This window comes from Arvicola amphibius, chromosome 8 (assembly GCF_903992535.2).
Source record: "Arvicola amphibius chromosome 8, mArvAmp1.2, whole genome shotgun sequence".
In the NCBI taxonomy this organism is placed as follows: Eukaryota; Metazoa; Chordata; class Mammalia; order Rodentia; family Cricetidae; genus Arvicola; species Arvicola amphibius.
Genome location: NC_052054.1, coordinates 66,549,964 through 66,573,762, shown reverse-complemented (window position 1 = coordinate 66,573,762; position 23,799 = coordinate 66,549,964). Strand labels below are relative to the sequence as shown.

The 23,799-nt window shown below is 52.1% G+C and overlaps 3 protein-coding genes across 3 annotated transcripts; 2 read left to right on the top strand and 1 right to left on the bottom strand.

Moving 5' to 3' along the window:
• Window positions 1-651: 651 nt before the first annotated feature.
• Tmem190 (transmembrane protein 190) lies at window positions 652-2,147 on the bottom strand. The gene is made up of 5 exons (XM_038340892.1): window positions 2,090-2,147; window positions 1,963-1,998; window positions 1,132-1,261; window positions 964-1,047; window positions 652-880 (listed from the first exon to the last, which is right to left on the bottom strand). The coding sequence occupies exons 1-5, from the start codon at window positions 2,145-2,147 to the stop codon at window positions 652-654; spliced, it is 537 nt and encodes a 178-aa protein (XP_038196820.1).
• Window positions 2,148-7,591: 5,444 nt separating this feature from the next.
• On the top strand, window positions 7,592-11,657 carry Il11 (interleukin 11). Its single transcript, XM_038340764.1, has 5 exons — window positions 7,592-7,598; window positions 9,129-9,301; window positions 9,421-9,507; window positions 9,598-9,759; window positions 11,356-11,657. The coding sequence occupies exons 1-5, from the start codon at window positions 7,592-7,594 to the stop codon at window positions 11,524-11,526; spliced, it is 600 nt and encodes a 199-aa protein (XP_038196692.1). The 3' UTR covers window positions 11,527-11,657.
• Window positions 11,658-13,663: 2,006 nt separating this feature from the next.
• On the top strand, window positions 13,664-22,525 carry Fam71e2 (family with sequence similarity 71 member E2). Its single transcript, XM_042055583.1, has 11 exons — window positions 13,664-13,813; window positions 14,037-14,191; window positions 14,290-14,548; window positions 17,756-17,780; window positions 18,008-18,072; window positions 18,191-18,294; window positions 18,377-18,429; window positions 18,523-18,582; window positions 18,815-20,499; window positions 22,179-22,294; window positions 22,387-22,525. The coding sequence occupies exons 1-11, from the start codon at window positions 13,664-13,666 to the stop codon at window positions 22,523-22,525; spliced, it is 2,811 nt and encodes a 936-aa protein (XP_041911517.1).
• Window positions 22,526-23,799: the final 1,274 nt, after the last annotated feature.

Below are 23,799 nucleotides of genomic sequence, written 5' to 3'. Positions count from 1 at the left end.
GCCGAAGTCCTTGCTGGATGGTGCCCATACTCTTCTTCTTCTTTTTTAAATGTGCATTGGTGTTTTGCCACGGGTGTCGAGTCTCCTGGAACTGGACTTATGGACAGTTGTGAGCTGTTATGTGGGTTGCTGGGGATTGAACTCAGGTCCCCTGGAAGTACCGTCAGAGCTCTTAACCATTGAGCCTGTCTCCAGCACCAAGCCCATACTGTTCTGTACCCACTCAGGCATTGGTGCTACGGGACAGGAGAGGTGTGAGAGCAGGGGCTTAGTGCTCCCTGAAACAGGACAACCTAGGACACTTCCCCATGGATATGTATGTTCCTAATACCCCAAGTTGTCCTATTGCAAGCTCACTTCATTGAAGCTCACCACAAGCTCCCTCACCCAGAATGACTTCTGGTCCCCTTCTACAATTCAGACACACGCTACCTGTCCCCAGAACTCACTCAAACCAGACCCTCACATACACTTAATTCATGGCCCCCAATCATAACAACCCAGTGTGCCCGCTCAGTCCCTTACCCCATAAGCTTTCTCAAAATCCATATGGTGCAGGGTTCTCATAAAGCCACCTGCTCCCCATGGATCTCAAAACAAGACACACATTTATATGCCATATCTGTATTGAGGGGTCCTATAGGGCTGCCCCTAATCATCATCTCCCTCTGTATCCTCCGCGGCTTCTGTAGCTTCCGGTTCGGTGCCTCCTCCTGACTGTTCGAGCACCTCCATGGGCACTGAGATAGGTGTGCCAGCTGTGGTTGACTTCTTGCTGACCGATGGTCGGTCCTTAGACAGCAGGGAGACTGTTCTTGACAGGTCGCATTTCCCCAGGAGAAAGTGTGGCAGGTGCAGCATGTCTTGGCGCTTGGCCCACCTGGTGGGGAGAGCATATTTCAGCCAGAACTGCCTGCACCTTGTGTGGGAAGCCAAGCCTGCGGCCTTGCCCATTGCACTCACCAGAAGAGGCAGATACTGGTAATCAGGAAGAGCAGGCTTCCGCAGGTCCAGCCAGCGCCCACATTGTGCTTCCTGCGCATATTTCTAGGAAAAGGGAAGGAGGAAGGTCCAAGGGTCCAGTGGTTGTACCCCTCACCCTCTCAATCATCCAGTTTTGGACCAGGCCACTCACCGTCCGGACGTTGATGATAGCACACACCATCCCGGTAGCAGCATCGCAGACGAAGGCAGAGGTTGGGGTTCTCAATGGCGGCCTGACCCCCACAGCTCTCTCGGTCACCACACTCTCCCTCACAACCTGAGGGCCACCACAATAGACAGTAACAGAACTGGCCCTGAAGGCTACAGACACAAGGGTGCCAAGGCCAGGCTGTGGGGCTGGGGTGCTGTGTTTTGGACACTATTCTATATAAGGACCCACAAGTCCAGACCCATGCCTCCTTCCTCAGACCTAGGGGTTCATGCTCCATTCCTCCTCCCTCAGACCTGGACTCCAGACCCCAGACCCCTTCCTTGAGAGGGTCTGTACCACAGCCCTCCCTCAAACCTGGGAGTCAAGACCCAGCTCTCCTTACTCAGACCTCAGACCCAGGGTTCTAGGCCCCAGTCCTCCTTCAGACACAGGAATCAAAGCTCTAGCCCTCTTCCTTTATAATCAGAGTTTACAGGCTCTTCATCACCTTCAGACTTAGGGGTTGAGTCCCTTGATCGTCTACCTCAGATCTAGAGGTCCAGGCCTTAGCACCCCTCTCTATACCCAGGGTTGAGTTCCCGGACCTCTTCTGATTTGAGGGGTCTAAGCCTTAGTCTTCCCTCCAGATCTAGGGATCAGGCTCCACTTTTCCTCCGTAGACCTAAAGCCAAGGCTTCAGCCCTCCTTGAGACCCAGAGGCTATGTTCCTAGACCCGGAAGTCCGCACCCAGCCTTTCTCCCTCAGACCCTGCAGTCTTAATTTGGGGTCCCCTCCCTTGAGCCCCAGGATTTTGTCTCCTGCTTACTCCATGGATAGAAAAATCCCTGGATTCCATTCGCATCTGTGGGAGAAAAGGGGTGATGTTGGGAAATTGTATGGCAGCCAAGGTGGCCCTGTCCACAGCCCCCTAACGTCCTTATCAGTACCCTCACCTACTGAGCCCAGCATCAGCAGGAGAAGGCACAAAGCTGGGATCCCAGACCCCACCATGTTACCTCCCCAGACCTCTGGGTCCCCTATGGAGAGAAACCTTGAAGGACATCACCCTAGCAACAACTTGGCCCCGCCCCAAAACCTCAGCCCCAGAATTCTTAGTTCTGTTACCAGGGAGTTCCCTTAGCAAGGGGTTCACAAGGAGGAGTGCCCTGGACTCATCATTTCTGTTTAGGAAGTAGTTTCCCTTCTTAGCATTCTATGGAGAAGAGGGGGTGGGCATGGGCGATTTCAGATTTAAAGCCTTCTTAGCAAAGGACAAGGAACGAGAAACCAGGACCAAGCCTGGGTCTGGAGATATCTCTTCTTTTCCCATGGGGGTACCTGACAGGATACAGATCTGGGACGGGAGAGATCTCTGAGCTGCAGAATTCCTTTCTTTCCTAACCCAGTGTCCAAAGGGGTAGCCTCTGGTCCAAGTTCAGAAAGCCTCATTGCTAGGGCCGCGTTAGCAACCAGGAAAAATGGCCCTAAGACATTCAGGTCTCATTGAGCCCCATTGTTAGAGAAGGTTCCCCAGCAACCAAATCAGGAGGAGGAAGGGATAGTGCGGGCTGGTGGAGGTGGCCCGGGAGTCTCATCTCAGGCTGCACCAGGCCTCACATGCCAGGGACAGGACTGACCATGCCTGGCCCAGCTGAGCTTGAGATGTGGACACTGTTAGTGGTTGTGATGGTGTCTCATGCCAAAAGTTCCAGGTCCCCACAGAGACTCAGTTCCCCATGAGGGAGTACAAATCAGAGCATCTCAGGTTGTTTTCTTTGTGTTTGGTCTATTCAAGTTTGCCGAGGAACCAGGCTTACAGGAAACCAGACGGGAGGCAGTGTCTCTATGGTTCCTAGTTCACCTGAGTCAATATCCACTTGGCATAGTGAGAAGGGGACTTCAGTTCCTGACAGATGTCTGCAATTGGCCCTGGACTTCTGGAGTGTCTGGGGCATGGACCCCTGCTATGAGGGAGGGAGGAGGGCTGGGAGATGGGACCCCGGGTCTGGGGTAGTGGTGAGGTCTGGGGAATTGAACCTTTGGGTCTGAGGAAATGGGAGAGCTGGTGATGGGAACCATGGATTGAAGGGAAGAAGCAAAGCTGGAGTCTGGGTCCCTGGGGCTAAGTAGGAAGGTAGGACTAGGTCCTGATCTTTATCTGAGGGAGAAGTGGGTATAGGACCCTAAGTGGGTCTGAGCAGGGAGAGCTAGGTCTTGGAGTCCTGAAGCTCAGATATGAACCCCTGAGTCTAAGTAGGGGAGGAGGCTAGATCCTAGACGCCAGGATTTCAAGGAGGGTTCCCAAAGTCTGAGGGAGGAGTTAGGGTCTGGACCCTTGATTCTAAGTCTAGGGCCTCCTGGACTCCAGATCTGAGGGAAGAGGGCTGTTGTCCGTTCTGTGGGAGGGAGGGGTCTGAGTTCAGATCCTGTTTCCCAAGAAGCCTAGGAGAAGGCTGTGTCCCTTTCATCCCCAGGGCCGTCAGTAAACATCCTAGAGGGTGCTGAGTGGGCCCTAGGCTGACTCCGTCAGAGATGACACAGGTCCGAGGGGGCTCGGCAGGGGGTATGGGGGTGGGGGTCAGAGGGGTTGTGGGGCTGAGGCCGGGCAGCTGCTGACCGTTTCCTGTGTCAACACCATCTGGACCCACTTCCCAATTCCCTGGATTCCTCAGGGATCAAGGAGGGGGTGGGGGTGGGGCTGCTTGGCGCTGGACTGCGGATTGGGATTGGGGGGGGGCACCGTCAAGGCCCTCACCACTAATGACAGGTTTGGGCTGCCTCTGTGGCTGACCTGCCCCGTCACCCCCCAGAGGCCAGACAGGACCCCCCAGGGACAGACAGACGGACACACACAGCCTGGGATGTGCTGACATCACACCCAGCCAGCACCAGCTCACCCAGGGGTGAGCACAACATCAAGACGCCCGTGGCTGGACCCCCACATCCTAGGGACCATCCGAGGCCTTCTGCCCTCCGCCTCTCTTTGTTTTTGAGTACTCAAGCTGGTCTCCCCAGCTCTCATCTTTCCTTGTATCTTCTTGTCACGGGACTTTGAGATTCTGTTTGTGTTTATTTGTCTCTGCTACCTTCCGTCATCTGGGGGGATTCCCAGAGTCTCCCATCCCGTCTGTCTCTGTCTTTGTCTTATTTCCAGAGATTTGCTATTCCTACCCTCACCAAAGGAAGACCCAGGAGTCCCAAGTCCACTCTGTCCTTTGTGGTCACCCTGGGGACGATGAGTCTTTCTCCACAACCCTCAGAGTGAAGAGTGAGGCAGGACTAAAAACTAGCCCCAGCCCACGACCCAGACCCATGAACTTCCTCAGACATGGAGGTCCCCCAATTGTTGGACATCACAGTTTTCTTCCACTTATATAAAAATGAGGATTTAGTACCCTGAGTCTGAGGGATGAGGGTTGGGGTCTGTACACTGGATCTGATGGAGGAGGGCTGGGGTCTGTACACTGGATCTGATGGAAGAGGCTGGGGTCTGTACACTGGATCTGATGGAGAAGGCTGGTCTATACAGTGGATCTGATGGAGGAGGGCTAGGGTCTGTACACTGGATCTGATGGAGAAGGCTGGGGCCTGTACACTGGATCTGATGGAAGAGGGCTGGGGTCTGTTCTCTGGGTCTGAAGGAGGAGGCTGGGGTCTGTGCTCCTGGGTCTGATGGAGGAGGGTTAGGATCTGTATACTGGGTCTGATGGAGGAGAGCTGGGGTCTGTACACTGTATCTGAGGGAGGAGGGTTAGGATCTGTACACCGGGTCTGATGGAGGAGGACTGGGCTAGAGCCCTGGGTCTGAGAGAAGAGAGCTAGCTAGGGTTTGCAGTCTGGGTCTGGGGGAGGAGGCTTGGGTACCTATGACCCTGGGTCTGATGGAGGAGGGCTGGGGTCTGGAGCCCTGGATCTAAGGGAGGGACAGGGTTTGTACCTTGTGTTTGAGCTTAACCCTCTCAGGAGGGTTAAACCCCTGGAACCCTGGGCCTGAGGGAAAAGGCTGGGGTGTGTGCCCAGAGTTTGAGGAAGAGGGGAGATGGAGAGGTGATGGTATGAGTTCTTGAATCTCAGTTGGGGGAAGGGATGGGCATTTGCCGTCCCTGGTATTGGTCCAGGTCTGGCTGCAAGCCCAGTCCCCTATCCCCTCAGGCCAGTCCATTCCCCAGGCTGGTGGCCTGAGTCACCTTGGCTAGCCCACATGGTGTGAGGGGGGGGCTACGTCAGCTCTCCCCTCACTGACGCAGCCTTGGGCCCCCCACGCTGACTCAGCCGGAAACAGGCCCCCTGAGGGGTGGAGACCCAGTGGTCAGAAGCCTGGGTCCCAGCAGGAAGCAGGGGCTGAGGAGGGCCCCTGGGGGGCCCCTCAAAGGGGTGGTGTGACAGACCATGAAAGGGAGAGAAAGAGCTCTTACCTGAGGCGATGAGGTCATGTCCCACCATGGGGGGCTGTGACCTCACCTCCTGGGGGGTCTGAGCAGTTCTCCCCCCCCCAGTGGTAGAATGTGGGGAGGGGAAGCCTTTGGCTGCCAGTCAGTCCCAGAGCCAGCTTCCCCCCACCCCCAATCTCCAGCCGATGCATTAGTTCCAAAGGACAGGCATGGGTGGTCTGCACAGAGATTTTTATTTTTTTTGAAGTCAAAGTCACTGACCTGTGCTCAGAGCCATCGCATTAGCCTCCTGAGGAGGAGGCTTCTGGAGATGGGCATGAGTTGTGAATTCTGAGCCAATGGTAGTCAGTCATCCATTGAACATGGTCGTGTGGGCATTGCTGCAGTCTGGCATGCTCTACTCCTACCTGGATAGACAAATATCATGCCCCCCCTTCTCTGGATGTGGCTTTGTCTTTGTTTCAGGTACCTGCCCACTCGCTTCTTTCCCATCTTTCCCAGGGGCTCCCCGTGTCCCTGGAAGACTGATAACTGTAACCCTGAGACCAGCAATGGTTCCCTGGTAGTCACTGCACATCACTCTCACGGTGGCATTAGCGATAGGAAGGTGTGTGTGTATATGTGGGGGTGGGTAGTTGTACCTGTGTGCAAGTGCACAGAGGCTGGGCAGGGTGGGGGGGACAGTGGGTGCCCTGTTCAACTCTCAACTTTATGCCCTGGAGAGAGGGTCTCCCACTGAACTGGGAGCTAGGCTGGAAGACAGCAAGCCCCAGGGAGCCTGCCGTCTCCACCTGCGCAGTCACGGTGCTGGTGCTGCAGATACACGTCTCGGTCCTAAGGGTTGTGCACCAGACACTTTTACCCACTGGCCATCTCCTCAGCCCCATCTACAGATGAGAGAATTGAGGCGGTGGGGGGGGGAGTTGGTGGTGTGGCAACCCGGCCAGAGACCTCTGTGGAGGACCTCCATGCCTCTTTCTTTTGGCCCTCCCATCTTGTCTCCTCAGTATATCATCTGACTTCTGTCTCTCAGGTGACCCCCATCTTTGGTCACCCCGGTTTGCTATCTCCATAGGCTTTGTACATTCTTCTGTAGCCGGCTTCTTCTCTCCAGGGCCATGTCCCTCTTCCCCTCTGGTTCTTTTTAAAAATAGGGTCTCAGGTAGCCCAGGATGACTTCAGGCTCACTATATAGCTACAGATGACCTTGAACTCCTGAACATCCTGCCTCTACCTCCCAAGTGTTGAGACCACAAGTGTGTGCCATCACAACCAGTGCTGGGAGTAAAACCAAGCAAGGCCTTTGTGCATGCTAAGCAAGCACTCTGCCAACTGAGCCACACCCCTCAGTGCCTCAGTTTCCCCGTGTCTGCATGTCAGAGACTGCGGACCTCTATGTCCTACGGTCCCCACCTCTGGGGATCTGTCAGTCGCCCTCTGTTTCGGAGTCGCTACCTCAGTCCCAGTGTTTTCATCCCTCCTTGTCACTTAGACGTTCTCTCTCATCCCCATCTCCCCAGGCCCCTGACTGGCCTCTCCTCCTGTCTCCCCATCTCTCCAGAAGGGCTAGTGCGGGTCCATCCAGACCCCCACCCACAGCCCAGGCTCCATGGAGCTCTTGAGCCTTGTGTGTGTATCCCAGCCCGTGGAGGTGGAGGGAGGGGACGCCAATGACCTCACCGGCCCCTCTCAGACCACCCCCCCTTCACTTTTCAACTTTTCCAACTTTTCCTTCCGTGCCCTCCTCCGAGCAAGGCGGTGTGAGCCCTGCTAGGCAGCCGGCTAGTCTGAATGGAAAAGGCAGGAGGGAGGGTGAGTCAGGATGTGTCAGGCCGCCCTCCCCTGCTGCCTGCCCCCCGCCCGCCCGCCCCGGCCCCCTATATAACCCCCCAGGCGTACACACTCCCTCACTGCCTGGCCCTTGCTGCTCACACTCACATACCTCCCCTCCCCAGGCCGAGGCCCAGCTGACCCCCAGGGATCCCCCGGCAGCGGACAGGGAAGGGTTAAAGGCCCCCCCGGCTCCCTGCCCCCTGCCCTGGGGAACCTCTGGCCTGTGGGGACATGAACTGTAAGTTGGTTCCAGTTCATGGGGTGAGGGGACAGGGTGGGGGGGAAGGAGGAAAGGATTGAGGGGGGTGGGGAGGGTGGGAAGCAAAGTAGGGACAGACGGCAGAAGAGAGGAGTCATGGGGAGTCAGATGGAGCGAGAAGGAATAGTCAGAAAAGTGGGAGTTTGAGAGAAGAGATGGACAGAGAGAGACATAGATAAAACGCAAGTAAAAGAGAGAAGATACAGACAGACACTATCAGGGTCAGATCCTGGGAGATGATACTGAAGGGTCCGGGTATCTCGGGGAGACAGCGGGAAGCGAGGGACAGAGACAACCATGAACTCCAACTGCGAAGCTCTGGGAGGGAAACTGAGGCAGAAAGTCCCAGATGATGACAGCAAGCCCCAGAGGACAGGGACCAGGCAGGGGAGGCAGACGAGAGAGGGGTGTGGACAGAGAGCTTAAAGAGCCAGACAGATGCGCACCGGCCGGGGACGGCTGCACCGACAGACAGCTGGCCAAGTAGGGGCTGCTAAGGACTGGCTACAGCCAGAGGGGACCAAGGGGGCGGGCTGGGGGTGTGATACAGGAGCTTGGAGGCCCGGGGGGCTCTGATTGGCTGTCTGGCTCGGAGGTGGGCGGAGCAGCTGGGGGATGGGCAGCCGGCAAAGGAGCTGTCCCTAGCCCCTGAGCCCCAATGCGGCCAGCCGGGTCTCCAGCTGCCTGCGTCCCTGAGCGCCTCTCAGCCCAGGTGCGCCCAGGTCCTCCCCGACTCAGCGGCCCAGCCTTCCGCAGCCACCTTTGTGGACGTATGGGAGGGAGTCCGGGGCGCCTCCCTGGAGAGGAATCGGTGTGTTCGGATGTCAGCTCCAGTCTCTGGCTCTTTCCCCTGTTCCCAGGCCGGCTCAGGCTCCCTGGGCAGGGGAGGGGGCAGGTTCTGGCCTGTGCTCCCCCCTCATGCCCCGCCCCGGGGCCCAGATTCCGGCGTCCGGGGGCGGACGGGAGACGCCCGGCCCGTCTACCCGCCCCGGGCCGCGTCTGCTCCGACGGGCGGGGCAGCCAGAGCTAGGGAGGGAGAGGGAAGCCCGCCCGGGCTCGGGCTTTGCGACCTGCCCCGGGGCACCCCACCCTGAGACTCAAGACCTCCAGGTCCTCCTCCCTCAGATCCAGGCGTTCAGGCTCCAACCCTCCTCCCTCAGACCCGGGAATCCAAACCTCAGTTCTCCTCCCTCGGAACCTGGAGTTCAGGCTCCAGCCTTCCTCCCTCAGTCCTTAACAGTCCAGACCCCATACCTCCTTATTTAAAGTTTTCTGGGTCCCAGCCTTTCTCCCTCAGACCCAGAATCCAGGCTCCATCCCTCCTCTACAAACTGTAAAGTCCAAACCTCAGTCTTGCTCCTTCAAAACCAAAATTCTGGACCCCAGCCTACCTCACTCAGACCCAGGTTCTGTATTCTAGCCCTTCTTCCTTAGAGGAAGGAATCTAGACCCCACTTCACTCCCTCAGACCCAGAGTTGGGCCCGATTTCTCCCTTTTTCTGTACTCAGGTGTTTGTCACCTGGTCCTGATGGTGCTGAGCCTCTGGCCAGATAGAGCCATTGCCCCTGGGCCACCATCTGGCTCTCCTCGAGTCTCTTCAGACCCTCGTGCGGATCTGGACAGCGCTGTCCTCCTGACCGATCCCTTCTGGCAGACACTCGGCAAACTAGCGGCACAGATGGTAGGTTACTGGAGGGACAGGGCTGGGGCTTGTTAAGAATGAGAGTCACTTCTTTCTCTCTTGGGCACCCGAAGACCAGGAGAGCCTGGGGTTCCCCTCACAGATTTCTTTCTCACCAGAGAGACAAATTCCCAGCGGACGGAGACCACAATCTGGACTCCCTACCTACCTTGGCCATGAGCGCTGGGACACTGGGATCTTTGCAGGTGAGAACTGCTTGGCAGGGAGGACTGAATGACTGGTGGCAGAGGGGACCATGTGCCAGCTCTTCCCTAATTTTCATCCCTGGTCCTCAGCTTCCAGGTGTGCTGACAAGGCTTCGAGTAGATTTGATGTCCTACCTCCGGCATGTACAGTGGCTGCGCAGAGCAGGTGGTCCGTCCCTGAAGATTCTGGAGCCAGAGCTGGGTGCCCTGCAAGCCCGGCTGGACCGGCTACTTCGCCGTCTACAGCTCTTGGTAATGCTTTAACTCTGTGACCCTTTGCCTCCATTTTGAAACCTCTGACCCCCAAGAAACAGTGGTCTGAGATTTGATTCTCAACACTTCAGGATCCCAGACTGACTTTGAAAACCCAGCTCTCCCCCACATCGGATCCCTGAAAATGAGACACCCATGATCCCATAACCATGAAGCCTTGAGGTCCCAAGACCCCCCAGAATCCTTCAGAACAATTCTTAACTGACCCCCAAGGCTCCAAACTGTCACAGTCCATGATCTGTGTTCCCCAAATCTCTGCCCATTGTAATGTGAACCCCCCAAACCTGACAACCTGTCTGAAAGTCTAGACCCTAAACCCTGAATCCCAGGACCTGAGGCCCATGAAACCTACCCTGAGTCCTTTGAATCCAATTTTTTTGGATGAGAATTAGGCCCTAAGATGTCTAAAACTGTAAACCTTTGATTCCTGAATCTCAGATCCCAGCACCGAGAGTCTCATATCTCAAGGGCCCAGTCCCGGCCCCTAAGATTCAGGATCCTGACTCAACCAGTCTTGAGACTCACTCTACGATGCCAAAACCTCAAGTCTAGCCCCTAGCTGAGCACCCACAGGCAAGACATAGGGGACTGTCACAAGTTTCAGGCCAGCCTGGTCTACTTAGTGAATTCCAGGCTAGCTATGGCTACATAGCAAAACCCTGTCTCAAAAAACCAAATCCAGGTATGGGAGGCAGCACCTGATGGTACTCCCGTTATTTGGGAGGTGACAGCAGAAGACTGAAAGTTCAAGGTCATGCTCGGCTGTTAGAGTTTAGGCCAGCTGGGCTATATGAAATCTTGTCTCAAAATAAATACCCCAGTCCTATGTCTCATTTCAAATATTATGAGGTTAAAAAATATCAAACTCTAAATTTTAAAACCTCATGAAGACTTCAAACTTTAGTGCCGACTGCAAAGACCCATAGATCTCAAATTCTTTTTTTTCATTTTTAATATTTATTTATTATGTAGACAACATTCTGTCTTCATGTATGCCTACGAGCCAGATCTTATTACAGATGGTTTGAGCCACCCTGTGGTTGCTGAGACTTGAACTCAGGACCTCGGAAGGGCAGCCAGTGCCCTTAACCTCTGAGCCATCTCTCCAGTCCCAGATTTCAAATTCTTGCTCCTAGCCCAGGCCTTAGACACAGCCTCTAGACTCAAGCTCTGAAACTCTAGCCCTGACCTCTCTTGAGAACTTGAGGAGACCTGGCAAGCACCAGGATCACAGCCCTCATTCCCTAGCCCCTAACGACTTGGCCTTTAGGACAGTAACCTTGGTGTGTGTGTGTGTGTGTAAGCCTGGAGGCAGAAATCAACATGGTCATCTTCCTCAATTGATCATGTTCTGCCTTTTTTTCTTTTTCTTTTTCTTTTTTTAACGAGCAGGGTTTCTTGTAACCCAAACTGCTTTTTCTACGTAGCCTTGAACCTCTACCTCTGGAGTGCTGTAATTACAGATGTGAACCATTGCATCCAATCCAGCTTCAGTTCTCTGAACCCCAGACCCTGAAGAGATCTTAGGCCAAAACCCCTTGCCTTTTGCTAACCTTGATTCTCCCCCTTTGACAGACATCTCGCTTGGCTTTGCCCCAGGCAACCCCAGACCAACCTACGGTCCCCTTGGGCCCTCCTGCTTCAGCCTGGGGAAGCATCAGAGCTGCTCATGCCATCTTAGGAGGCTTGCACCTGACCTTGGACTGGGCTGTGCGAGGTCTGCTGTTGCTCAAGACTCGGCTGTGACTCAAGACTGAAAGCCACCACCGATATCATCTTTTAAAGCCACATTTTTATTTATTTATTTATTTTGTTACTTGGAGCGGGGGTGGGGGGGCTGATCATCAGGGGCATGCCACACCCCACACAAGCCGACACCCAGCTAGATACATTTCCAGGAGACCTGGGTGAGGGGGGAATCACCTGTGTGGCTTATTTATACTTATTTATTTAAGGAATCGGGGTGGGTGGGGGTGGGTGGATCTGAGACCTTAAAGAGCAGGGAACTGAGATCCTAGATTCTGGGGTTTCTATGAAATCTATCCACAGTGTCTTCCTCGCTTCCTCCATTATTTATTAAACAATTACTTTTTATATTAAGGAGGGGAAGGAAGCCTGGGGCTTTATACCAAAATGTGAGAAGTTTTGGTAAGACAGAAAAGGGGGTGATTTAAATATATATCCACTTAGAGGTAATTAGCAGGGGGAAGCCAAAATGATCTGAGTCTGACCTGGTGCCTAGCACGTCAAAGCTCCTCAATGGATATTTAACAGAAGGTTTCAGAACATCACCTTAGAACTAATAGCACCTGTATGGTTCAGAGATGCAAAGTGCAAGGTTGTTTTCGGCGACATTCCTGCCGGCCAATGGGAACTAACTGAGGTTCACAAGTGGGGGATGCACTAGTGGGGGATGCACTAGTGGGGGATGCACTAGTGAAAAGATACATTCACGTGATGGAATACTAACTAGCCAGTCTTACAACGTCCAGGCAAAGGCTGAAGAGCGGCAGATGATAGAACCACTCTTTCTATACATAAGTATGGGTTTATTTTTCAAAATGGAAACACCAAAACGTTGACAATGACTGTCTCAGGGTTGAAAACACGAGATGGGACTGTGGGGTGACTTTTATTTTTTTTGTGCTTGTATTTTCCAGAGTTTTTATTGTGATTGTATTTTGCATGACACATTTAAAAACAATAATAAACACTATTTTTAGAATGAGAGAATATCACTTCCTGTCTCACCCCACCGTACATGTGCCACAAGAAGAAAAGACCTCAGAATGGAACAAGAAGTATGAAATAAGGTTACTTGAGCTCGCATTCTGGGCCATGCTGAGCCTGGATTTTTTTCTTAACTTAGACAGTTGTTCCAGATCCTCAAAACAGGCCTTGTTTTATAAAAGAGAGAAACTGAGGCTCCAATGGGAGGAGTTGGTTTCTTCAGGGATTTTGTTTTGTTTTGTTTTTGAGTCATATCATGAGGTTCTGGCTGGCCTGGACCTCGCAGAGATCCACCTGCCTCTGCCTCCTGAATGCTGGGATCAAAGATGTGTGTGACCATGCCCAGCTTGTTGCTGTTATGGTCACATAGGTAGTTGACCTATGTCATTAAGGTGCTGGGTTTGAGCCCAGGGCCTTGTGCATGCCAGACAAGTATTTTACCACTTAACTACAACCCCAAGCCCTTGGCTTTATTCATTCATTTATTTTGAGGCGGGGTGTTGTTATAAAGCCTAGGCTGGCCTCACTTTGTATCCCCAGTGCTGAGAATACAGTTGTAGTCACCGTTCTCAGTCATGTTGGCCCTTTCTCTACAGTTCACTGTTCAGTTGATGTGAGATCACACAAGCAAACACACACACACATACACACACACATATCATTGGGAAACTGAGGCTCAGCATGGCACTGGGTCTTGCTGAGGAGGAGGGACACTGGCAGAGTTTGGCCTGTGATTCAAGTCTTTGGGCTAATGGTCCCTGTATAGGTACTAACAGACCCCTATGGTGATGGTGTCTGTATCACCACTATTTTGGGTCCAGAGAGGGGATGCTCTGATGGAGTCAGCCTATCCCAACTTTGAAGACTCCATATTCTGGAAGGATGTGGCCTCTGGACAGTTCCCAGGAAGCAGCCTCTTGGTGTCTAGTGAGGTCACAAAGCCCCTATCAAAGGTTCCTCCCACAGCCTAGAGCTGACTACCTCTCTGCAGGGCCATGGCCATACCAGAGTCTCTCAGCCCTGGGGACACTCCACTTTCTGTCACTGCCGAGCTCCTGACATCCTTGAAGCCCAGGGGTCCAAGGCTGGTGGGCTGGGGTGGGTCCTGGGTCCCTGAATCTATACACCTCCCCCTGCTGTTCTGACAGCCGTCATGAAACGGCTGCTGAACATTCGGCGAACCCAGCCTCCCCAGGACCCCCAGAAGTGGGTTCCCATTCTTGGGGAGCTGCAGAAGACCCTCCAGAAGGGCGAGTACCTGCCCCTCCGCCCGCTGCCCATGTTCGAGAGTAACTTTGTCCAGGTCCCCGGCTCCCTGCGCCCCGGGGAAATGGGGGAGGAGGGTTGAAACACAGGAAGAGAGAGGGGACCACCCCCCAGACTGAGTGGGTTTGAACGGGGATTTGGAATTTGAACTTCTGTAGGTAGGAAGTGGGTTTGGAAAGAAAGGAGACTCTCAGATGAAGGGATCCTGGAGGCATGTTGGAGAGAGGACTGGTCCCAGCCCTGCTCCCTGGCTGCCCCAGGTGACCAATCATGGGGCTCCTGCATTCGTGCACCACAGAACCAACAAGCTGACTATGGGTGTAGCGGCATCCTTGCCTGGTCTAGTGCTGCCTGACATTCTCTTGCTTGCTCGGCCCCCGGAGGGCAAGGATTGCTCCAATCTCAACCTGACCAGGTATGTTCCTCCTCGTTCCTCCAGCTCTACCTCAAGCTAACTCCACTCTCCACATTACCTTGGCACTAGCTACCTGGGAGGTCTCCCACCTCCCGCAGGATGATCCCGCTAGACCTTGCCCACCTCTATGTCCACGATCTGCCCTCCTGGCGCCTGAAGCTTCGTCTGATCACCGGCCGCTACTACTACCTGGAACTGGATGCCCCTGATCATGAACTAGGCTTCCTGTTTGACCGCTGGATTCGCCTCATCAACTTGCTTCATGAACCTACCATATCTTGGGCACCCAGGACCATGAACACGCCCCCCCTGGATGCGCCCCTAGACGGAGCTCCGGCCTCCACCTGGCGCCTTCAGGTGAGATTCAATGAAGCGGGATTGGAGACCACTGTCCTGATTCCACAGAGAACAGAGAACCCATTGCCCAAAGCTTGAGGGGTGGGGTGGACAGGAAAAGGAGCTGGGTTCCTAGAATGCTGGGTCTGAAAGGAGGGTCTAAACTCATGGGACCAAGGAAGGAAAGTTAGAGATGAAGTTGCTGGCTGGATAGGTAGCAACCAGAAACCATGGGGCAGGGAAAATAACTCGGTTAATAAAGAAATTGCCTTCGGAGTATCAGGACCTGAGTTAAAGCCCTGAGAACCCACATAAAAAGGCTAGATGTAGCGGTACATGCTTGTAATCCCAGTGTTGGGGAGGCAGAGACAGGTAGATCCCTAGCCTTGCTTGAACCTACTTTGTAGATTGATTCCAGCCAGTGAGGAAAACCTGTCTCAGAAGAAAGAAACTATAAAAGGTAGACAGTTTCTGAGCAATGACACCTGAGGGTGTCCTCTGACCTCCACATGCACACACCGGTATACACACACACACACACACACACACACACACACCAGGAAAAGTGGCCAGGCACCCAGGCATATACCTGTAATCTCCAATGTTTGGGAGATGAAGGCAGGAGCAGGAGGCTCTAGCCAGGTGTGGCTACATATGCTTTTTTTTTTTTTTTTTTTTTTTGGTTTTTCGAGACAGGGTTTCCCTGTAGTTTCTAGAGCCTGTCCTGGAGCTAGCTCTTGTAGACCAGGCTGGCCTCGAACTCAGAGATCCGCCTGCCTCTGCCTCCCGAGTGCTACATATGCTTTTTAAGCCCAGCACAAGGGAGGCAGGGGCAGGTGGATCTCTGTGTTTGAGGTCAATCTGGTTTACAAAGAGAGTTCCAGGACAGCCAGGGCTGATACACAGAGAAACCCTGTCTCAGAAAACCAACACCAAAACAAAACAACAACAACAACAACAACAACACACACACACACAAAATACAAATTTGAGGCTGGTCTGGTTTATACCCTCAACTCACTAGCCTCTTTCCACTCTTTTTTGTGTATGTGTGTGAGCATGGACACACTCTGGGGTGCCGCTTCTCGCCTACCATATGGATCCTGGGGAGAAAACTCGGGTCACCAAACACAGCAACAGGTGCCTTTACCTGCTGTGTCTCTTGGCAGTCCTTGGCCCTACTTCCCATTCTTGGGAACAATTTCTATTTTTTTTTCCTTTTGGTTTTCTGAGACACAGTTTTTTTTTCCTCTGTGTAGACCTGGCTGTTCTGGAACTAGCTTTGTAGACCAGGCTGGACTCGAACTCACAGAGATCTGCCTGCCTCTGCCTCCCGAGTGCTGGGATTAAAGGTGCAAAGGTGCACACCACCACTCCCCACCAATTTCCAATCCTCTTTTTTAAATACTCCTCCACTTAGAATTCTTTTATTTTAATATTTATTTATTTATTATGTATACAGCATTCCTTCCATGTATTCCTGCAGGCCAGAAGAGGGCGCCAGACCTCATTACAGATGGTTGTGAGCCACCATGTGATTGCTGGGAATTGAACTCAGGACCTTTGGAAGAGCAGGCAATGCTCTTAACCTCTGAGCCATCTCTCCAGCCCCTCCTTTTTTTTTTTTTTAAAGAAAAAAGAAAGAGGTTTTGTGGCTCATGCTTGTAGTTCCCAAGACTTGGGAGGCCGAAGCAGGAGGATCGTAATGAATTTGAGGCTAGTCTAGCTACATAGTGAGTTTCAGGTCATCATAGGTTTTAGGGTGAGACCCTGTGTTAAAACAAAAACAAAAGCCAAAGGAAGAGCTGGAGAGGCAGGTGAGCCATAAAGGGCTTACCTTGCAAGTTCAAAAATCTAAATTGTACCCTGTCTCCAAAATTCATGTACAAATGCTCGGTGTGAGCCAGTAAGAAGACTCAGTGGGTAAGAGCACCTGCCTCCAAGTCTGTCAACCTGGGTTGGATCCCCTGTCCCACATGGTGGAAGGAGGAGAGAGGCAACTCCTAAGAGCTGTACCTTTACCTCCAAAGAGGTACCATGGCATGTGCACTGCCTCAAAATAATAAATGCAATAAAAAATGCTAAGGGTGGTGGTGGTGTACACCTTTAATCCCAGCACTCGGGAGGCAGAGGCAGGCCAATCTCTGTGAGTTTGAGGCCAGCCTGGTCTACAAAGCAAGTTCCAGAACAGCCAGTACTGTTACATGAAAGAAACCCTGTCTTAAAAAAACCAAACCAAACCAAAATAACAACTGGGCAGTGGTGGCATGCCTTTAATCCCTGCACTTGGGAGGCAGAGGCAGGCAGAAACCCTGTCTCAAAAAACTAAAAAGAGAGAGAGAAAAACACAAAACACCCAAAACAAATGAACAAAAAACCCAAAATATTAAGGGCCTGGAAAGGGAAAAGGAAAGGAGGTTCAGTGGTTAAGAGCACATACTGTGGGGTGGTGGTGGCACATGCCTTTAATTACAGCTCTTGGGAAGAAGAGGCAGGAAGATCTCCAGGAGTTCAAGACCAGCCTGGTCTACAAAGCAAATTCCAGGACAGCCACAGCGATTACACAGAGAAACCCTGTCTTGAGAAACAAACAAGCAAACAAACAAATACACTCTGCTCTTGCAGAGGACCCGCGTGTGCTGAGAGCTCAGAGTGGCGCTAACCGCCTGCAACTCCAACTTGAGTGTTAGCCAATGGCTCTGCCCGACATTGGCTCCCACATGAACATGACATGGTATACATACATGTAGCCGCCTGCAACTCCAACTTGAGTGTTAGCCAATGGCTCTGCCCGACATTGGCTCCCACATGAACATGACATGGTATACATACATGTAGCCGCCTGCAACTCCAACTTGAGTGTTAGCCAATGGCTCTGCCCGACATTGGCTCCCACATGAACATGACATGGTATACATACATGTAGGCACTCATACATACACATAAAATGAATAAATAGGGGCTGGAGAGATGGCTCAGGGTTAAGAGCACTGGCTACTCTTCCAGAGGACCTGGGTTCAATTCCCAGTACCGACATGGCAGCTCACAACTGCCTGTAACTCCCATTTCAGGGGATCTGACACCTTCACACAGACATACATGTGGGAAAAACACAAAATGCATGTGAAATAAAAAAATGACTAAATAAGCAAATCTTAAACTAAAATAGAATAAAAATAAGAAGGGGGACCAGTAAAAGACCTCAACAAAGTGCCCCTCTGTCCACAGGATCAATCTGGAAGCAGACTTACAGGTGAGCCACCTCTGTCAAAGGTTAGGCCACCTTCCTCTGCATGTTGGGTACCCTCTGCCTTAAAGCATGGGTGGAGTGTAAACACTTTGCAGTTTCTCCTGCACACCCTGGCTGAACTCACCTCTCACCCTGTCCTAGGAGCTTGCTCCATGTCACTGCCCCTGAAGTCCTTGACCCTCCTCTCTCTCTCTCTCTCTCTCTCTCTCTCTCTCTCTCTCTCTCTCCAGTTGAAGTGGCTCAGCGTACCTTCCCTTACAAGATATTCTCTTCTCATAAACAAAGGAAGACCAAGGTGAGGCAGCCAGGGTTCTGTGTGTGTGTGTGCCACGCGCGTGTGCTGCAGGGGCAGGGGGGGTCGAAGGCTGGCCCTCCCCTGATTCTGACTCTCTCTCCTCTCTGCCCACGGACAGACAGTCAAGCACACACTCAGGTCTCAGGCTGTGGGTGACTCTCTGCCTCTCATCTGGTCACAACTGAAGCCTCCTGAGGATCAGATGAAAGTCACAGCAAAGAAGTAGGCAGTGAGCATTTTGGGCTGGTTGTATTTAGGACCCTGGCTCACACATTGCTAATGTCCTGCCACATTAATTCTGTAGATCGTACCTAGATGCCTGCCCTGAGGGATCCAAAACTCTCATCCGCGTTTCTGGTATGACCAATGCCCACCCTCTGCCTCCTGCATGAACCTGCTTGTGAATTTGATCCCTTTCCCAGAGGGCTCACACTTCTTTCTGCCCTACAGAGAAGGCCAGCATCACCATCCGAACCATCTTTAGCATCATCTCCGGCACGATGAACCAGGAGCACTCCAATTCAAAGGCCAGCTATTCATTAGGAGCTAGGGTCTAGACTCCAGTGTCCAAGGGAGGAGGGCTGGGCCTGGACTTCAGGGTCCAAGGGAGGAGGTTTGGGATGTGGACTCCAGGGTCCAGGGTCCAAGGGAGAAGGGTGGAAAGAAGAAAGGCTCAAAGACAAGATTCCCAAGCTTTGTGTCTCCCCTGGTCCTTAGCCTGCTCATCCCATTTGTCTACAGACCCACAAATCTGATTCTGAGGGAACCACAGGCCGGGGCGGTCTTATCGAGACTCCCACACAGTGTGTCGCTCAAGGCAGCCCCGGTTTACCCTTCATCGACTCCTGTGGTCACATGGACACCTTCCTGTGGACACAAGACCTCAATGAGCTCATGGACACTGAATCCACCTCGTTATCTTCTTCCTTGTACACGTCTCCTTACCCTGCCTTATACATCTTTCCGAAGTCCAATGATAAGGCCAGGCCCATAGGCACAATGAAATACATGGGGCCACTGTCCTCCCAGAAGGCTGCATCTGCCCCCATCACACCAGGGAAAGCACCGTTCATTTTGGACCAGTCTACTAAGGTGCCAGCTGAGCCAGCTCCAGCTCAGAAGGCCCCAGCCCTCCCTGCTCCAGCTCGGAAGACCCCAGCTGCACCATGGTCAACCCAGAAGTCTCCAGCCAAACCTAGCCTCTTCTATAAGGTTCCACCTTCTGTTTCCCAGAAGCCCCCATTCATCCCTGCACCCCCACGGAAGGCCCCAGTTCTAGCTGCTCCACCACAGAAAACTTTACCTCCAATTCCAAAGCTTCTACAAGTACCTGCAGGTTCTCAAAAGGCCACACCCCCAAAGAAGGAACTTCTAGTCCTAAATACTCAATCTCAGAAGACTCCAACTGCCCGGTACCAGAAAACTCCCGACTCAAGGGCAAAGGCCCCTGAGGATCCTAGCGTGTTACCAGCAGGAGACATGCTTGAGAGAAAGTCTGAAGGGAAACAGGAACCTGTTGTGCTGATGAGAGGGCAGAAGACAAAAGTGGTAGACATGAGGGCCCAGACCACAGCCCTGCAGTTGCCCTCTGCCACCACCAAGAAGCAATCCAAGGAGATCTTGATTAGCAAAACCCAGGAGGTCACTCTGGAGGCCTTGACATGCAGGGGCAAATCGGAGGACAGGGCCCACAAGATGAGGGAAGAGACAACTGTGAACTTGCCTGATCTAAAGTCCAAGGAGATAGAGAAGCAGAAGAAATGGGTCTTTACCCAGGAGGTAGCTGTTGAGGGCCCCCGCACAGAGAACAACAGGGCCTTCTCTGTGGAGGGGCTCACCCTGGCCAAGATGATGATCATGGCCAAATCCAAACAGCAGCACCTGAAGTCAGATACCATATCTCTGCCCTCCTGGTTCTCCATGACTTCCAGGGAGTCTGCCATATCTGTGCTGGCCAATTTGCCCTTTAATGCCAGCCAGATGGCCTTACCAGAAGGTACACAGGTAGTGATCAGGTCCTCTACTAAGGTGAAAGAGAAGACACAGCACCAGGTGGAAGAGAAGCCACCTGAGGATTCGCTGAGGACTTCAAAGGAACCCATAATTGAGTTTCCAAAGACTGACAGCCCAAAGGTGGGTAAAACTGTTCAGTTTCCCACCATCATGACCAGATCAGGTTTGGAGAGCATTTCCCTGACAGCCCTCACGTCTCCCATCACCGAGACAGAGCCCTCAGTCAGGGTGCCCCCAAAGCCTGGAGTGAAGCATCAAGGGCTCAAGCAGGCACAAACAGAGCAGCAGCCTCTGGCTGTTGTGGGCTCAACCTCAGAAGTTCTCTTGCCCATCGTCTTGGAAATGGAGAATAAGAGGAAAATGTCCATGAAAGAGAAGATTTCGGTGAAGGAATTTGGCACCCCTCATGCTCAGGTATTTGGCATTAGCAGCTGGCATCCACTATCAACTCTAATATACATATGCATACAGAGAGGGAGAGGGAGGGAGAGAGAGAGATGGGGGAGGAGACCAGGTTCTCAAGATTGAATTTAGTCCATTGTGTATGCTAAGTGCAAACTTTACCATCGAGCCAACCCACGACTGCCATCACTAGACAGGGAGTAGATATGAAGTGTTGACTGTGTGGTGGGCATTGCCCTAAGCAGTGGGACTACAGAGCCCAACGATAAGGGTGGCAGAAGCAGATTATGCCACTTGGCACTAGCGGTTGGGATAAGGCATGCTGCTAAATATTTGCAATGCAGAGGACAGAACCCACTACAGCACAATGGCCTAAGGTGGCTCAGTCTCAGGGCTGGAGTCATTTGTGTAAAGACATGAAAGAGGAGGCTGGAGATGTAGCTCAGATGGCAGGTACTTCCAGAGCATGTACAGAGTCCTGAGTTGGAACCGCCCGACCCTAAAGGAAACAAGATGTAGTAGCCCAACACGCCTGTACTCCTGGCCATCAGGAGGTGAAGGCAAATGGACTGGGAGTCCAAGACCAGCCTTGGCTATACATAGTGAGTTGGAAACTAGTCTGGACTATGTGAGACCTAGTCTCCAGACAAAACAAAAAGACCTGTGAGGAAAATGGAGGCAGCGAGAGCATCTAAGGGGAAGAGAGTTCATGTAGAGCAGTGGTTCTTAACCTTCCCAATACTGACCCTTTAACACAGTTCCTCATGTTGTGGTGACCCCCAACTAACAAAGTATTCCATTGCTACTTCATAACTGCAATTTTGCTACTGTTAAAAATTGTAATGTGAATATCCCACATGCAGGCTATCTGATATGAGACCCCCAAAGGGGTTACGACCCTCATGTTGAGAACCACCAGGTAGAAGGAAAAAAGTCCTTGAGGCAGAAGCATGCATGCTCACTGTTCCTTTGTTGAGTGTACCCTACACAGAGTTCTAACATAGGAAATGCTGTCACATGAGCCACTGGGTGTTGGGGGGCATGCCTGAGAGCCTACAGGAACTGTAGACAAGTTTAAGGATGTTGGCTTTGACTATGAACAAACTGGAGGTTTGGGGTCAGAATAATTGGAACTGATTAATGTGGAAAGAGCTACCTGCTTGGCTCCAGAATGGAATGTAGAGGCGATGAATGGGGAGTGTGTTTATGTCGGAGGCTACTCAGGAGGTGATGGTGACTAGGACAAGAGAGTGTTGAGAAGCCTAGGAGTCCACAGAGGCTGTCAAGGGTAAGACAACAGGGCTGCCTCATCAATCAGGCACGTGACGCCTAAGGAGCCATGCATCACTTTTCTCCATGCTGTGAACAAAATGAAGGAGTGGTTTATTCTGGTGCACAGGTTGAGTTGAGGGTCCAGCCGCAACCATGGTGGGAAGTTTTCTCTCTCTCTCTTTCTCTCTCTCTCTCTCTGTGTGTGTGTGTGTGTGCTTGCTTGTGCATGCAAATGTATAAGACAATCAACGTCGGGTGTCTTTCTTGGTGACTTTCCCTTTTCTTTTCTTGAGACAGTTTCTCACTGAATTTAGAGCTTGTCATTTTGGGCTAGAATGGTTGGTCAGTGAGCAGTGAGCCCTGGACATCCAGCTGTGTCTACTCATGCTTGCTGGGTTAAAGGAGTGTGCTTTCCATAGGTTCTAGGGTCCCAGAGTCAGGTCCTCATGCTCTTACAACAGGCAGTTTACCCACACAACCTCCTCAGTCTCATTTTCTCATCTTCATTCCGTCTGATACTCCAGACTGCAGAATGGTGTCATCTACCCTGAGAGTGGGTCTTCCTCCATCAGACCCTCACAGATGTACCTAGAAGTTTGTCTCCTGGGTGATCCTTGATTGCATCAGGTTGACAATATTAACTATTCCCGATGTTGAGGATGGCTGGGATGTTTGTAGTTTTGGAGAGCTGCAGAATGCAAAAGCCACAGGCAGCAGTGGGGGCAAGACAGCAAATGGAGGACTCAGGGAGGTGATTCTGAGGTGACAGAGGAAGATGTGAAACAAACAGGTAATGGGGTGTGGGAGTCTAGAATTCAGGGGAAGTGACTTGGGGAAAGTTATCAGCCTGTGAGAATGGTGAGATGGGAGGTCACCAGCAGAGACAAAGCGAGTAGGAGATATAACGCAACACATGGGGTAGACTGCTTGCTTGCCTAGCATTCAGGCAGGAGGCCCCTGGATTTGACCCTGGCACCAAATAAAAGTGGATGTGGTAGTCCAGACCTAGCACTTGGGAGGCAGAGGCATAGGAGGAGGAGCCCAGGTTTCCCTGTGGCTCTGTATCAATATCAAGACCAGCCTGTACTATAAAGTGACCCTGTCTCAAACAAAGAAAACAGGAGTCCTTGTGATGGCTCAATGTGGGTAAGAGGGTTTGTCACCAAGTCTGACACAGCCACCCGCGTTCCATCCTCGGGACCCATAGGGTGGAAGGTGAGAACGAACTTCCACAAACTGTCCTCTGATCTATGTAAGCAAGCGCCCATGACATGTCACCCCCTCCCCTTTAATCACAGCACTCAGAAAGCAGAAGCAGGTGGATCTTTGTAAGTTAGAGACCATCCTGATCTACAGAACCAGTTGCAAGCCAGCTAATTTCCAGGCCATGGTGAGACCTTGTCTCAAGAAGAAAAAGAAAAGTAAAAATAAAAATAATCATATACCAAGTGAAAGAAACACCCCAAAAGCCAACCAAATAAGATTATATTTCTACCCATGGAGACAGAAAGATGGCGGTTTAAAAGTACTTAGAGGGCTGGAGAGATGGCTCAGAGGTTAAGAGCATTGCCTGCTCTTCCAAAGGTCCTGAGTTCAATTCCCAGCAAACACATGGTGGCTCACAACCATCTGTAATGGGATCTGGTGCCCTCTTCTGGCCTGCAGGCATACACACAGACAGAATATTGTATACATAATAAATAAATATTTTTTTAAAAAAGTACTTAGAAAGCTGGGCGGTGGTGGCGCACACCTTCAATTCCAGCAATCAGGAGGCAGAGGCAGGCGGATCTCTGGGAGTTTGAGGCCAGCCTGGTCTACAAGAGCTAGGTACAGGACAGGCTCCAAAGCTACAGAGAAACCCTGTCTCAAAAAACAAAAAACAAAACAAAAATGCTTAGAAGCCAGGCAGTGGTGGTACACGCCCTTAATCCTAGTACTCAGGAGACAGAGGCAGAGGATCTCTGTGAGTTCAAGGTCAGCCTGGTCTACAGAGTGAGTTCCAGGACAGCTAGGGCCACACAGAGAAACTTTGTCTGA

Bases quoted from the DNA above. Each gene is read 5' to 3' on its own strand.
- Tmem190 (XM_038340892.1), bottom strand. From the start codon at position 2,147: ATGGTGGGGTCTGGGATCCCAGCTTTGTGCCTTCTCCTGCTGATGCTG. The intron at 1,262-1,962 runs GTAAGCAGGAGA...GGTGGCCCTCAG, and splicing joins GGGATTTTTCTATCCATGGA to GTTGTGAGGGAGAGTGTGGT. The intron at 1,048-1,131 runs GTGGCCTGGTCC...CCCTTTTCCTAG, and splicing joins CATCAACGTCCGGACGGTGA to AAATATGCGCAGGAAGCACA.
- Il11 (XM_038340764.1), top strand. The intron at 9,508-9,597 runs GTGAGAACTGCT...CCTGGTCCTCAG, and splicing joins GGACACTGGGATCTTTGCAG to CTTCCAGGTGTGCTGACAAG. The intron at 9,760-11,355 runs GTAATGCTTTAA...CCCCTTTGACAG, and splicing joins TTCGCCGTCTACAGCTCTTG to ACATCTCGCTTGGCTTTGCC.
- Fam71e2 (XM_042055583.1), top strand. From the start codon at position 13,664: ATGAAACGGCTGCTGAACATTCGGCGAACCCAGCCTCCCCAGGACCCC. The intron at 18,073-18,190 runs GTGAGGCAGCCA...GCCCACGGACAG, and splicing joins ATAAACAAAGGAAGACCAAG to ACAGTCAAGCACACACTCAG. The intron at 20,500-22,178 runs GTATTTGGCATT...TGCTTTCCATAG, and splicing joins TTGGCACCCCTCATGCTCAG to GTTCTAGGGTCCCAGAGTCA.